The 16,082-nt window shown below is 49.2% G+C and overlaps 1 protein-coding gene across 3 annotated transcripts in view; it reads right to left on the minus strand.

Annotated features, from left to right (window-relative positions):
• Positions 1-16,082, minus strand: part of LOC6613359 — a 111,564-nt gene that overhangs the window by 42,843 nt on the left and 52,639 nt on the right. For 2 of the 3 annotated variants that reach the window (XM_032713840.1, XM_032713839.1), the window contains 20 exons: positions 11,838-11,981; positions 11,702-11,779; positions 10,952-11,569; positions 10,433-10,654; positions 10,132-10,314; positions 9,391-9,876; positions 6,895-9,327; positions 6,205-6,828; positions 5,818-6,135; positions 5,199-5,522; positions 4,694-5,011; positions 4,298-4,630; positions 3,905-4,231; positions 3,361-3,678; positions 2,641-2,967; positions 2,251-2,574; positions 1,423-2,052; positions 1,027-1,365; positions 653-961; positions 1-327 (listed from right to left, as the gene is read on the minus strand). In XM_032713840.1, coding sequence (XP_032569731.1) covers positions 1-327; positions 653-961; positions 1,027-1,365; positions 1,423-2,052; positions 2,251-2,574; positions 2,641-2,967; positions 3,361-3,678; positions 3,905-4,231; positions 4,298-4,630; positions 4,694-5,011; positions 5,199-5,522; positions 5,818-6,135; positions 6,205-6,828; positions 6,895-9,327; positions 9,391-9,876; positions 10,132-10,314; positions 10,433-10,654; positions 10,952-11,569; positions 11,702-11,779; positions 11,838-11,981 — 8,982 coding nt within the window. The remainder of the gene's footprint in view (positions 328-652; positions 962-1,026; positions 1,366-1,422; positions 2,053-2,250; positions 2,575-2,640; positions 2,968-3,360; positions 3,679-3,904; positions 4,232-4,297; positions 4,631-4,693; positions 5,012-5,198; positions 5,523-5,817; positions 6,136-6,204; positions 6,829-6,894; positions 9,328-9,390; positions 9,877-10,131; positions 10,315-10,432; positions 10,655-10,951; positions 11,570-11,701; positions 11,780-11,837; positions 11,982-16,082) is intronic. The other variant, XM_032713841.1, reaches the window with a different exon arrangement.

Consider the following 16,082-nt stretch of genomic DNA (forward strand, 5'->3'; position numbering starts at 1 on the left):
TTTGCTGTACGATCGCACAGCCTGAGAAAGGATCTCCGGTGTAACCTGGCACACACTCGCATGCCGGTCGGTGCTTGATGACCGTGCACACAGAGTGCAGGCCGCAAGCACCGATGCATGGGTTCGAGCAGCGCTGGTTCACACAGGCCAGGTTTGCCGGACAGTCGGCACTACTGAGGCACTCAGGCCGGCAGTTTGGCGGACGTCCCAGATAGTCGGGCAAACAGGAGCATGCAGGCGAACCACGGACATCGAGGCATTTCGAGTTGGGTCCACATGGTGATGGGATGCAGGGATTACCAGACTTTTCGGAGGGTGGGGGCTCCACTACATGCCATATAGCCGTGCCAGATAGTTGAAGTAGGTACATAGCACATTCAAACAAACATTTACATAGGTTCATAGGATAGTAGAGTTGGATAGTGGTTTTACAAAGTGTACATAAAATAAACATAATAAGAAAGGGAAAATCAAACATTAAATAGTGTATATACATGCAGGAGGTAGAAATCTTGGGTGGGACGGCAGGCCAAGTGGGGGGATATATTTATTATCGTGCTTTTGGGAATTAACTATTTTAAAGGGACTTTTCTACTCTCATAAGTTCCCCATTTGGCTTGCATTCCTCATCCGTTGAGCTAATCATGCTTACACAATATCTTGGTGCACCGGTTGAAGGGATCTCCGGTAAAACCTGGGGCACAGGAGCATGCGGGATAGTGGTTAATGACCTGGCAGCGCGCCTCGATGCCACACGTGCCCGGACACGGGTCCACGCACTTTTGGTTTTGACAGTTAAGATTTTGGGCGCAATCCGAGCTAATGATGCACTCGGGTCGGCAGTTGGGAGCCGATCCGATGAAGCCCTGAAGGCAGGAGCACACGGCATGACCGTCGACCTCGCGGCACTGACTATAGGGACCACAGGGAGATGGTCTACAGGGGTTCTCATCCCGTTCGGCTGGGAAAGTAGGAGGTGGGATCAGTTGGATTGTGTATCTTTTACAGGGGTACTCGTCAACCTACGTGGTGGGGGCAACTGGGGAATTTCACGGCACGCGCTCGACGGATTTCCAGTGTATCCAGCCAGGCATGAGCAACTGGGAATATGATTGGACACACGACATTGGGCGTTCAAGCCACAAACACCTGGACACGGGTCCACGCATTTCTGGTTGACGCACGACTTGTCGCGCGAGCAATCACTGTTCACCACGCATTCCGGACGGCAGCCGCTGTACGGATCACCGAAATATTCCGGCAGACAAGTACAGGAGCCGGCTCCGTTGCGCTCACGGCACTCGGCATTGGGACCACAGGGGGAGGGTTGGCAGGGAGTCAGACGTTCATCGGGTATGTCTGGAGCTGGGGGCCACAAAGCGGATTAGGACTAGTTCCAAGAGGCACTGAGCTAAAGCTTACGTTGTGGGTTACAGCCGGCGAATGGGTCACCTGTGTAACCAGAGTCGCAGGTGCAGATGGGCGAGTGGTTTACAACACTACAGAAAGCATTAAACCCACACGATCCCGGACAGGGATCCTGGCAGCGCTCATTGATGCATGCCAGGTTGGCAGCACACTCTGTGTTGATAGTGCACTCTGGGCGGCAATTTGGCGCCCTACCCACGAAATTAGGCAGGCAGGAGCATACGCCCGTTTCGCCCACTACACGACACTGGGAATTGCGTCCACAGGGACTGGGTACACAAGGATTTTCATTGGACTTGGGTTGCTCCGGTTCCTCCTGCCACGGCGCACAGCGAACGAAAGGATCGCCGCTGCAGCCGGCTGGGCAGGAGCAGATAGGGTTGTGGTTGGTCACTTTGCAGATAGCCTCATTGCCACAGGTACCAGGACATGGGTCCGCACAGCGCTGGTTCACACATGCCCTGTCCTGAGCGCATTCGGAGCTAACCGAGCACTCCGGACGACAAGCGGGCGGTGTGCCAATATAATTGGTAACGCAGGAGCAGACCGCATGTCCGTTGACCTCGCGGCACTGGCTGTAAGGGCCGCAGGGCGAAGGACGACATGGTTCAACGGGAGCGGGCACTAAAATCAGGGTGATCGTTATTAAGCCTGTTTGAGCAATGGGGGACACTAAGAGTGGGCTAATTTTTAAGGAAACTCAACATTTTCAGGGCTAATTGCACGTTATGATGAAAATAATCTGCTTAGATACTTTTTTGGAAACTACAATCAGAAAGTTTCCTTAAAATTCGACCCACCCAACGTGAAAGTATTTCCTACATCTTGGTATCTCCCGACAAAATTGCGAGGGATTGCCAGTGAAACCAGAAGGACAACTGCAGCTGGGGGCATGGTTGATCACGTGGCACTCGGCAGAGACGCCACAGACTCCCGGACAGGGATCGCGGCACTTGTTGTTGAGGCAGGCGCGGTTCTTCGAGCAGTCACTATTCAGCACGCACTCTGGGCGGCACTCTGTGTACGGGTCTCCATTATACTCCGGTAGGCAGGAGCAGGAACCGACTCCATTGCGCTCCTTGCACACAGCATTGGCGCCGCATGGACTCGGGTTGCAGGGCTGTGCCACTTCCACTGGGACATTGACTAGGGATGGGGGAAAGGTCAACGGTTTAATATGTGTCTGGATACCGACGCTTTCGGAGCCCTTACTCTTTGGACTACACTCTGAGAATGGATCGCCTGCATAACCGTCAATGCAGCGGCAAATGGGTCTATGATTATTTACAAGGCAAGTGGTCTGTATGCCGCAGGTACCGACACACGGATCCCGGCAGCGCAGATTGATGCAGGCCAAATTGCCGGGGCACTCGGAATTGGATGTACACTCCGGCCGGCAATTTGGCGCCCTACCCACGTAATGTTGCAAGCATGAGCAGACAGCCTGCTCATTGGCGGCCGACACCCGGCACTCTGAGTTGGGCCCACATGGCGAGGGTACGCACGGATCGATGCGGTCATGGGTAATGGGCGGCCGCTCTACTTTCACCATTTATAACCATAACATTACACCAAGTACGATAATCATCATGCACCAAAATAAGCCATACATAGAGTACATATAAAAGAAATAAACATAATGGAAAAGATATATATATATATAGAATGTGAATAATGTTGTCAAGCAGTGATGAAATGGATCGAGTGAACAAAGCACTCTTGGATGACGAAATGATTCGGTGAATAGTTGGCTTAAAAACCCCTGCAGTTGAGTTGTACAATCTCAATTGATTATCTAGTTGAATGCAGAAAAAATACGGATAAAAGGACAATCTTAACGCTTTCATTAATTTAGAGAAATAACTCTGCAGGGGAATTTAAATCTCCGGCTGGCCGAAGCTAAGTTTTTGCTGACTTCTTGCCGATGCTTACTCTCTTGTGGGAAGCAGCGCACGAAAGGATCACCGCTGAAGCCGGGACTGCAGGAGCAGATGGGGTTGTGGTTGACTACGCGACAGAGCGCGTTATTGCCGCAGGTGCCTGGGCAGGGATCCTTGCAGCGCTCGTTAAGGCACGACTTGTCCTGCGCGCACTCCGAGCTGCTCATGCACTCGGGCCGGCAGTTGGGAGGAGAACCGATGTAGCTGGGCACACAGGAGCAGACTGCGTGGCCATTGACCGGACGACAGTTGCTGTAGAGGCCACAGGGCGAGGGTTGGCAAGGGTTTTCAGGCACTATTGGGTCGGGATCTACAGGCGTGGTAAAAGCAACAATTATTGAAAAGCCTAACTGAGGGCCTAAGTTGCAGTGACGGAATGGATACCATGGTAGAGTGGATGTTCTGGAAAGGCCATATCAAAAACTATTGAAACGAAAGAGGGGTATTTTAAGCAGCTAAATTTTAGGTAATCGTTTGAGACTGACTATCTACCTAGGTACATCCATCACTGCTAATACGATGGATTAAGATCTTACAGCGCGGACTTTCAGGGACTATGTGACAACCAACGATGGGGTTGCCCGTGTAACCAGGAAGACACTCGCAGTTAGGTGCGTGGTTGAAGACGGCGCATAGAGCGTTGTGACCACACATTCCCGGACAGGGATCCACGCACTTTTGATTGACGCATGCTCGCGACCTGGGACAGTCCGAGTTGATGACGCACTCGGGGCGACACTCGACATAAGGATCCCCAAAGTATTCCGGAAGACACTTGCAGGCGGCGGCTTGATTCCGCTCCTCGCAAAGGGCATTTAAGCCGCAAGGGCTGGGGCGGCACGGTTGGATTACCTCAATCGGGGCTGTATAGACGGCGCAAGCATGGGAATAAGTATCTATAGACTCAAAAAACCCTCACAAGAACCTACTCTCAATAATCTTGTAGCAGCCGGAGAACGGATCGCCGGAATATCCGGGCTCACACATGCACACCGGCGCATGCAGGCTGACATGGCAGAGTGCGTTATTTCCACACGATCCGATGCACGGATCGGCACAACGAGCATTGATGCAGGCCATTCTGGCCGGACACTCGGAATTGATGCTGCACTCTGGCCGACAACCAGGTGGTCTTCCTATGTAATTGGTTACGCAGGAGCACACAGCTCCACTGCTTGAAACCTGGCACTGAGAGTTGGGTCCACAAGGTGATGGCACACAAGGATTGGGCGGAACAATGGGATCAGCTATTGGTGGTGGTTCTACAATTACGATAACCTCAGTTAGAACCTATCTTAGGCTTATTCTTTCTACAGGAAACCTACTTCTTTCAGGAACGCACTGGTGGAACGGATCACCGGTGTAACCATCGAAGCAACTGCATATTGGCGAATGATTCGTGCAGCGACAGCGGGCATTGTAGCCACATGTTCCGGGACAAGGATCTTTGCAGCGCTGGTTTATACACGCCCTATCCGAAGGACACTCGGCACTGGTCATACACTCGGGCTTGCAGTTGGGCGGAGCACCCATGTAGTCTGGCAAACAGGCACACACAGGACGATCCCCAACTACATGGCAAGTGCTGAACAGGCCACAAGGCGACGGTCTACAAGGGTCTTTGGGCAAGGGTAGGTACATATCTATTTTAGGAGGTAGGAGTTAGCTCAATACTTCTGATCCATAGGGTGTATAACGAGTTGGGCCGATTTGTTTGGATGACAAATCTGACATCAAAGAATAAGATCGAAAAGCTTTAATTTAGGCAAAATTTTAAGTAATCCGAGTTGTTTTCCAAACAAGTCGGCCCACCCCAGGACATAGTCATACTTGAAGGCCTCTCGACGCATGCGCGCAGTGGATTGCCTGTGAAGTGGGGTTCACAACTGCAGATGGGCTGATGATGAGCCACCCGGCAAATGGCATTAAATCCACAGGCATTGGCGCAGGGATCGCGGCACTTCATGTTTATACAGGCACGGTTATTGGGACAATCGCTATTCTGGACGCACTCAGGTCGGCAGTTGATATAGGGATCACCGAAATAATTTTGTATGCAGGAACAGGAGCCGGCTCCGTTGCGCACGCGACAAATGGCATTCGCACCACATGGCGATGGGTAGCATGGATCGGTGGGTGGGTCTAGCACCACGACTGTCATGGTCATGAAAATAGCAAGCAGGCAATGCGGATGCATACAGACGATTGTACAAACACAATAGGCTTAAGACTAAGTAATAATAAATGAGGTAATAATAAAATAGGTAGATAGATACACAGATGAAGACCATAATATGTACACAATACGAGAAACATGCATAAAATGTACACCATAATACCAATACTTCTAGAGCACCACTGAAAGAAACATTTAACATTAAGGGCGAGCCTGGAGCACATATCGGTGCTCTTGGAAAGGATAGCAAATAGTCAAAGGTTCTGTACTCACTCTCACGCATTCTGCAGGCGGTGTACGGATCACCCTCAAAGCTTTCAATGCAACTGCACTTGGGCTGGTGGTTCTGCGTGGAGCACACGGCATTGAACCCGCAAATGCCAATGCAAGGATCCTCGCACCGCTGCCGTATACAAGCTCGATTTGATGGGCAATCTTGGTTAATCACACATTCTGGTCGACAATTAGGTGGTGCTCCAAACATTCCTGGGGCACAAGAGCACTCTGCCCTATTGTTCACATTTCGGCAAATGGAATTGGAACCGCATGGGCTGGGCAGGCAAGGATCCACGTTGCGATGTGGTTCTGCAGCTGCAAAAGTTTCGAAATAAATAAAATACATATTTTATCATTTAAATTTAATGGAATATTGATACTTACGTTTGGGCACACATTGCTCAAATGGATTTCCCTCATAGTTGGCTGGACAGGAGCAAATAGGGTTGTGGTTGTTGACTTGACATTTAGCGTTGAATCCACATGTGCCCTCACATGGATCCATACACTTTTGGTTTATGCAGGCCAAATGCTGCGCACACTCCGAGCTGACCACACATTCGGGTCTGCACTGCGGCGGAGCTCCAAAGTAACCGACTTGGCAACTGCACGTGGGATGTCCCTCTACAGAGCGACAAATGCTGTTCGGTCCACAAGGATTGGGCTCGCACACGGTTTCGGGTCGCACAACGACCACCCGCTTGCATCCGTCAAACGGATTACCCTCAAATCCTCTGGTGCAACTGCAAGAGGGCAAGTGGTTGACCACCGTACATTCGGCATTCGCTCCACAAGCAGCCGTGCAAGGATCGCGACAGTGCTGCTTGATGCAGGCCAGTGATGAGGGGCACTCAGAGCTGTAGATACATTCCGGTCGACATCCGGTACTGTAAGGATCGCCATTGTATGGCTCAATGCAGGTACAGCGCGCGGCATTATTGTAAGGCGTGCAAACAGCGTTCTCGGCACATGGATTAGGGTAGCAAGGATCAATGTGATCACCGGGCCCTAATTGGGAGTATAATAAAGAAATATATGAATAATGTGTACTTTAGTAGGGACAGAAATACTTACTTTCTGTAATCTTTTTAGAGCAACCAATGAAGGCATCTCCCTCGTAGTCCTCGTCGCAACTGCAGTGGGCGGAGTGGGCGATGACCGTACAACGGGCATTGTGTCCACATACGTTGGCACAGGGATTCTGGCACTTTTCGTTGATGCAGGCCTTGTCCGATGGGCACTCACTGCTCAGCACGCACTCCGGTCGGCAATACGGCGGGCTGCCGATATAGTTGGCCACACAGGAGCAGACTGGTCGGTTTTGTTTTATCTGGCATATGGAGTTGGGTCCGCAAGGAGATGGCACGCACGGGTTCTTTGGCACAGGGATGTCGCGACCTGGATCCTGAATGGGTGAGCACGCCACAAACGGATCACCCTCGAAGTTGGCTTCACAGGAGCAGATGGGGTTATGGTTCAACACTTCGCAGCGAGCTCCACCACCGCAAATGCCTGGGCATGGATCTGCGCACCTCTGATTCAGACATGCCTGGTTGGGAGCACACTCCGAGCTAACCACACACTCTGGCTGACAGACTGGTGGAGCTCCTTTGAAGTTCGGCAGGCAGGAACAGGCTGCATAGCCATCAGGTGTGGCCTTGCATCGGGAGTTTGGTCCGCATGGCGATGGCTCACACGGATGAGGTCGCTCTGGAGGTGGCAGGTAGAATGGATTGCAGGCAATAGAGGCGTCTCCACTATATCCCTCGGCACATATGCAAACTGGCGCATGGTTGACCACACGGCAAACGGCATTAACGCCACACACTCCTGTACACGCTTCCACGCACTTGGAGTTCAAGCAAGCCTTTTCAGCGGGACAGTCACTGTTAAGAACACATTCTGGCCGACAACCAATATGTGGGTCTCCGAAGTAACCCTTACGACAGACGCAGGCCAGGCCGCTGTGCTGACGCTTGCATTCCGCGTTGGCGCCGCAATGGAGCTTAGCGCAGCTGGGTTGTGGTGGCGTCTCGACCACCGACTTAGTTGTGCACTGTTCGTACGGATTGCCAAATAGTCCTGTGGGACAAGCGCATACGGGGTTATGCTCGTAGACATTACATATAGCATTCCGGCCACAGGATCCGGGACAGGGATCCAGACAACGCTGGCCCAAACAGGCGCGATCAAACGGACAATCCGAATTGCCCACGCACTCGGGTCGGCAACGGGGATTCTGCTGGGCATTGGGTCCAAAGCAGGGATCACAAAGGGCCACTCCATCGCCGTACACTGAACAAACGTCGTAAGGTCCACAGGGCGACGGTGCACAGGGATCCCGAGAAACGTTCTTCAGTATTCCAATAGGAACGCACTGCAAAAAGGCGTCGCCGACGAAGCCGTCTAGGCAAAGACATACTGGAGTATGCTGGCGCACATTACAGATGGCATTAATTCCACAGATCGCTCCAGCACAGGGATCCACGCACTTGTGGTTAATGCAAGACAAGGTATCACCACAATCCGAGTTAATGTCGCACTCAGGCTGGCATCCCGATTGAGGATCGCCCAAGTAACCTGGGATGCATGAACAAACAGCGCGGTTATTCAGCAACTTGCACTCGCTGTTTCGGCCACAAGGGCTTGGAACGCAAGGATTCGTCTTGGGATGGTCCAAAGCATAGCAGCGAATTCCAGGGTTGCCAGTCAAACCGGAGTTACAAGAACAAACTGGGTGATGTTCCTCCACTTGGCAGTGAGCGCCTTGGCCACATGCTCCTGGACAGGGATCGTAGCAGCGGTAGCCCATGCAGGCCCTGCTGTTCGGACAATCGGCATCTACCTGGCACTCGTAGCCATGGCAGCCAATAACGGACGTGGGATCTCCTGACAAGCCGTCAGGACAAACGCATGCCGTTTGTCCGTCGCCAGCAACAACGCAGTTGGCATTGGGTCCACAAGGATTGGGGTCGCAAACGGTGCGACTCGGTTCACGGCATCCCTGGTAAGCATCTCCCACATATCCTGAGCGGCAGTAGCACTCCTCTCGATTTCCAGCCACATAGCACTCGGCGTTTCGGCCACATGGTCCTGGCTGGCAAAGTTCAATAGTAACTGCAGGTTTGTCGCACAGCCTGAAAGGATTGCCAATCTTGTTGTCCGGACAGTAACACACGGGCTGACGTGATGAATCGCAGATTGCACCAGTTCCACAAGGGTTCGGGTCACACGGGTTAATAGGTTCAACACATCCACGGATGGTGTTCGGACTCTCCACATAGTTCGGCAGACAGGTGCACTTGGAGAAACCGTTGCTGAGCACAGAGCATTGAGTATTCGGTCCGCAAGGCGATGGGTCGCAGGGATTCGAAGGTAGCTCACAAGGAATCGACGGTGGTTGACCCTCATATTCCGGCAGGCAGAAGCACACTGGGTTTCCACCTACGCGACGACATCCAGAGTTGGGACCACAGGGATTCGGTGTGCACTCATCTCCCTCAGGAACTAAATCATGGTTAAAGCAAGTTTTAACTTTTAGAACTCTTTTGTAATAAAGATAATACTCACTGCAATTTTTGAACGGATTTCCGGTAAGACCCTTCGGGCAGTAGCAGATGGGGTTGCCATTGTCCAGTTCGCACAAGGCATTTAAGCCACATGGATTGGGGTCGCATGGATCTTGAGGCGGACTGCAGCCCACCTGTGGATTTCCGTTGTAGCCGGGAGGGCACTTGCAAACACCACGATGATTAACGACATCGCAGAGGGCATAGGCTCCACACTGGCAGGGCGATGAACACTTTCCGTTGATGCAGGCCTGACTCGAATCACATTCGGAATCGGAGCGGCATCCCTGGCTAGGAAGACACTGCACATAGGCATTGCCCAGGAATCCGGGCAGGCAGCGGCAGTCAGTGCCATGGTTCACGGGTATGCACTCGGCATTCTCGCCGCAAGAGTCCTCTTGGCAGGGACTGATGCAGCGGCGGTTCAGGCGATCGCAGAGCTTCGTCGGTGGACAGTCCTCGTTGTATTGGCAGACATGGGAACGTGCTGTGGTTTTGGTTAGGATAACGGTGCGATTCGGTTGGATCGGTGGGTGTATTTATATATTTTTTGTTGGTTGGTTTTTAGAGTTGAGTAGGTGTCGGGGCGGTACAAGTTTTATACATGTGTCGTGGTGTACGGGGATTTGTACAGTGTATGAAAGAGAGAGATTTTTAGAAACGAGACATGGTGACACATTAGCAGGAGATTTCTTGAAGGACAACAGAAGTGCGTCATCGTGTTGATCAAGGGTATACTAACCTGGCTGACAGCCAACAAATCCATTGCCCTGGAAGCCATCCGCACAACTGCAGTCAGCTGCGTGGTTGCTGTTGATGCAAACAGCATTGGTGGCGCAAGGATCGTGGACATCGCAAGGATGCTGGCAAAGTTGGTTGATGCACGCTTCGGTGACACCGCAGTCCGAATCGTCGGTGCATTCAACTGCAAGTTGGTTAAATATTGTTATTCAGATAGGAAAAGAAGAGTCCTTATGGTCAATAATTGGTAGTGTATCCAATGCATTAAATGAAAGTTGTTGATTAATTGATTAGTGCCTTACTTGAGGTTTGAGTGGTTACACATTTGACCATCGGATTGCCCTCATGGCCCTGCGGACAGGTGCACACTGGTCGATGACTCTTGGCCATGCACTTGGCAGTCGCGGCACAGATCTTGGCAAACTCACAAGGATCCTGGCACAGACCCATGTAACAGGCCTCGCTCTCAATGCAGTCGTTGTTAGATTGACAGGGTTCGGGTGTTTTCGGTGAACCCGGCGGTTCTACTTGTTAGAAAGGATTTAGTGAGTTAAATAGTTAATTAAATGATGGTGATTTCATTTTTAGATAAATTTACCCCAAATATGTACAAGGGCTATCCTAAATATGTACAATTTTTACAAAAAAATTAGTTGTAATGCCAGAATACGAGCCCTATACATACGAGTTTATGTACAATTAAATAGTATTAGTGCCACTTTGGGAAATGGATTTGTTCCAATTAAAATGACTTTTTATTTAGCCAATTAATAGGGTGGAATCCCAAAGTGGCGTGCATTTCACATATAAACTGAATATACCTTTTTTACGGCAATGGCCCAGCTTGCAGTGCTCGTTAGGGGCACAATTAGTATCTACTGTACATGGGTTAATTAATGAGGTGTCAGTGGTGTGGACCACCGGGGCAATCATAGTGTTGTAGACTTCCGTGGTGGTGCCCTCCGTGGTGGGCAGCTCTATCGGCCACGGCGATGTGGTATCTGGTACCTCGTTGGAAGTGTCCAGCCGGGTGGTCTTCATTTTGGGCGTCGTAGTGGACCGCCTCTGACTGTCACCCATGACACCTTCGCCTCGCAGCGTGGTAGTCTGGATCGTGGGCCTCGGTGTCGGAGTATCGGTGATATTGTTCTCACCATCGCGATACCGCCTCGTGGCATCGGTGTGGGAGGTGGTGCTTTCAGTGTCTGGTTTTTGGTTCTTACTGGTCTGGTTAGTAGTGCTTGTGATTGTGCTCGATTCAGTGCTAGTGGAGGAAGTGGTAGTAGTGGTTGTGGTCGTGGTGGTATTTCTTGTGGTGACCCTTGTGGTTGTCGGCGTCGTTTTGACGCCTGTGTTTGGGTTAGCTGTTGTTCTTGGTTTCGTTGGTATCTTGGTAGATGTGGAGTTCTTGGTAGTAATAGTTGTTATTGTTACATTAGCTAAGGAGAGAGATGTATTTACACGGGTGTAACGGGAGGTTAATTTTAAATTAGAATATGTACACATTGTATTTACACTTAGAGCTAAGAGTTTTAGGTTGATTAAGGAGAAGGACTGACAGTGGAACTTACCCTTTATACAAGCACCGGTTGTTGGATCGCAGTTCGCGCCTGGTGGGCAATGCCCGCATCCAGGCGTGCGACCATGCTCTGCGAGATTAGAAGATTTATAATTTGAGCCAGTTATTAATATTTTATTAATACGCACCGGCTGAGCACAATGGCTGGTGGTTGAAAACTCGGCAATCTTCATTACGGCTGCAGGGATTGTTAAAGGTGCAAGGATCCACACAAAGAGCATTAATGCACGCCTGCTGCGACGGGCACTCATCACTCGATGCGCATCCAATCTCTGTTCATGCGTTCAAAGCAAAGGACATTATGGCATTAGTTAGGGTAAAAAAAATGGTTTATTTATCTAAGCACTATCGTGCGTGGATATAAGGTCGTTATAATTAAAGTCATTCGCTTTAGGTCAAGAATCCTGTTCGGTAGGTAGTTTCTTTTTCATTAATTTTTCAATGCAGTTAGTAAAATTTGTTGTTGTAATTAGAATATATACTCTAACTTTTTAACTCCAGAGTCAAGCAATTTAATTATATTTAGCAGGCTTTAGCTACGGTTAAATATAGTTTAGTTTCAAGCAGTTGCGTAAAACAACATATACACATGCAAAAGCGTTAAGTGAGTTAGTGCTAGGGTTTTATACTTAGTTACCCATAAACCGCATGCAACTTATTACACTTAAAACTATTACACTTACGATGCATGAATAACGAATACGAGTATGTACTAAATACACAAAATCAACACAGATTTGAACACATTTGGAAGGTGTCGCGCTGAGATATGTAGAAAACATGCGAGTTGAGATCATTCGAAGACGTAACGAGAAACATTCAAAGTGGGGTGGAAAATGGCTGAGGATTTGGTGATGATTCTTGCAGCAGGCATTCAGGCAGACAAAAAGCAGGCAACTAACATGAACGAAAAACATTGCAACATATATATCGACATGCAAACGACAGCAGTACAGGTCGAACTCCCAGGGACAAGCATTCGATCAAAAGCTTTTTTGGTGGACACACGGAGTTCAAACATCTCTTGTGCTGCTCGTGGTGTGGAGATCGGTGGGTGAAGGTGCGGGTCTTCGACGGAGTATAGCCGGAGAAGCAATAGGGAGAGGGGAAACAGAGACATATGAATTTAGAAATTCGAGAACAAAAAACACACGGGAATTGCGGGAAATAATCCAAATGATTGCATGCAAGGTGCCCGCACAATTTGAATGGGTGGTCATACATATATATGTGCCACAAGAAGGATAATGGCTGGAAATCCGAGAGAAGAGAAAGATCATGACATCAAACTGAAGTAGTCACTACGATTGGCCAGCTATGTGATTGGCGTTGAAAGTAGTCGGCTATGCCACGATGCCAGGAGTAACCGCAACCCTGTGGTTCCTTGCAATTCATTCATTATGATTCGATAACAAGACTTACAACTTATATACACAACTTTAGTTACCTGCTTTCATAGAGCAATCGGGTCTATTTACATCATCGTCGGTATCACAGTAGCACTTAGTGGTGTGGTTCAATGTACGACAAATGGTCAGATTCTGCACCGTGCAGAGATTAGTGAAGTATTCACAGGGCGATATGCACTGTCCGCCAATACAGGTCTGTTCGTCCAAGCAGTCATAGTCTGTTTTACAAGTCGGTACAGGTACTGTCGTTGGGTTATCTGTCACTGTAATGCTTATTGTAGTTGGCAAATTATCAGAAACGGGTTCCGAATTGCTGAAAACGGGTAAAACTGTCGTAGTTGACGGAATATTACATGGCATAGTACGTTCCGTCACTTCGTCCCTTGGGCGTCCAGTCGTTAATTCGCTGACAGATTTGGTAGTCCGTTCTGTCACTTGTCCTCGTGGTGTACCACCAGAAGTAGTTTTGGTTGTCTCTGCGGTTAATGAAGGAACGGTCGTTTCTAATGTGTCCCCTGGGCTCACAGTTGGTACTGCCCTAGTAGTTTCTGTTGATTCTTCACTGGTTAATCTAGTGCTTTCATCCGGTCTCTCGGATGAAATTGTTCTGTCCGTTGATCCAGGAAGAATTGTTTGGTCAGTATACAGTAGGGTAGTTGACTCTAAAGGTACTCCTGTGGATGGAATTTCGGATGGAATAGTTGCATCGGGTGGAACTGCAGGAAGAGTAGATTCTAGTACAGTTTCAGTTGTTCTGACTTCGCTAGGAGCTGTGGTAGTCTGTTCTGTCACTTGCCCACGTGTTGTACCGATCGGAACATTTGTGGTGGTTTCTGAAGTTACTGATGGAACAGTAGTTTCCAGAGATGCTCGACTCGGAGTAGAAGCCTCAAATGGCCTTGTGGTTGGAACGTCTGTAGCGGATTCAGTCGTTTGTTCTGAGTAAGTTCGAGTAGTGGTGTCTGAAGGTAATGTTGTGGGTATTTCAGGACTTTCGGATGGAGTAGTTCTATCCGTTGACATTGAAGGAAGTGTAGATTCTTCAACTCTTGTCACTTGCCCACGTGTTGAACCGATTGGAACATTTGTGGTAGTTTCTGAAGTGATTGGCTGAACAGTAGTTTCCAGAGATGCTGGACTGGGAGTAGAAGCCTCAAATGGCCGGGTGGTTGGAACGTCTCTAGAAGATTCAGTTGTTTGTTCTGAGTAAGTTCGAGTAGTGGTGTCTGAAGGTAATGTTGTGGGTGTCTCAGGACTTTCGGATGGAGTAGTTCTATCCGTTGACATTGAAGGAAGGGTAGATTCTTCAACTCTTGTCACTTGCCCACGTGTTGAACCTATTGGAACATTTGTGGTAGTTTCAGAAGTGATTGGTGGAACAGTAGTTTCCAGAGATGCTCGACTGGGTGTAGACGCCTCAAATGGCCGGGTGGTTGGAACGTCTCTAGCAGATTCAGTCGTTTGTTCTGAGTAAGTTCGAGTAGTGGTGTCTGAAGGTAATGTTGTGGGTGTCTCAGGAGTTAAGGATGGAGTAGTTCTATCCAATGACATTGAAGGAAGTGTAGATTCTTCAACTCTTGTCACTTGCCCACGTGTTGAACCTATTGGAACATTTGTGGTGGTTTCTGAAGTGATTGGTGGAACAGTAGTTTCCAGAGATGCTCGACTGGGAGTGGATGCCTCAAATGGCTGGGTGGTTGGAACGTCTCTAGCAGATTCAGTCGTTTGTTCTGAGTAAGTTCGAGTAGTGGTGTCTGAAGGTAATGTTGTGGGTGTCTCAGGAGTTACGGATGGAGTAGTTCTATCCAATGACATTGAAGGAAGCGTAGATTCTTCAACACTTGTCACTTGCCCACGTGTTGAACCGATCGAAATATTTGTGGTAGTTTCTGAAGTGATTGGCTGAACAGTAGTTTCCAGAGATGCTGGACTGGGAGTAGAAGCCTCAAATGGCCGGGTGGTTGGAACGTCTCTAGAAGATTCAGTCGTTTGTTCTGAGTAAGTTCGAGTAGTGGTGTCTGAAGGTAATGTTGTGGGTGTCTCAGGAGTTACGGATGGAGTAGTTCTATCCAATGACATTGAAGGAAGTGTAGATTCTTCAACTCTTGTCACTTGCCCACGTGTTGAACCTATTGGAACATTTGTGGTGGTTTCTGAAGTGATTGGTGGAACAGTAGTTTCCAGAGATGCTGGACTGGGAGTAGAAGCCTCAAATGGCCGGGCGGTTGGAACGTCTCTAGAAGATTCAGTTGTTTGTTCTGAGTAAGTTCGAGTAGTGGTGTCTGAAGGTAATGTTGTGGGTGTCTCAGGAGTTACGGATGGAGTAGTTCTATCCAATGACATTGAAGGAAGCGTAGATTCTTCAACACTTGTCACTTGCCCACGTGTTGAACCGATTGGAACATTTGTGGTAGTTTCTGAAGTGATTGGTGGAACAGTAGTTTCCAGAGATGCTCGACTGGGTGTAGCCGCCTCAAATGGCCGGGTGGTTTGAACGTCTCTAGCAGATTCAGTCGTTTGTTCTGAGTAAGTTCGAGTAGTGGTGTCTGAAGGTAATGTTGTGGGTGTCTCAGGAGTTACGGATGGAGTAGTTCTATCCAATGACATTGAAGGAAGTGTAGATTCTTCAACTCTTGTCACTTGCCCACGTGTTGAACCGATCGGAACATTTGTGGTGGTTTCTGAAGTTACTAATGGAACAGTAGTTTCCAGAGATTCTGGACTGGGAGTAGAAGCCTCAAATGGCCGGGTGGTTGGAACGTCTCTAGAAGATTCAGTTGTTTGTTCTGAGTAAGTTCGAGTAGTGGTGTCTGAAGGTAATGTTGTGGGTGTCTCAGGAGTTACGGATGGAGTAGTTCTATCCAATGACATTGAAGGAAGCGTAGATTCTTCAACACTTGTCACTTGCCCACGTGTTGAACCGATCGAAATATTTGTGGTAGTTTCTGAAGTGATTGGCTGAAT

This window comes from Drosophila sechellia, chromosome 2L (genome assembly GCF_004382195.2).
Source record: "Drosophila sechellia strain sech25 chromosome 2L, ASM438219v1, whole genome shotgun sequence".
NCBI lineage: Eukaryota > Metazoa > Arthropoda > Insecta > Diptera > Drosophilidae > Drosophila > Drosophila sechellia.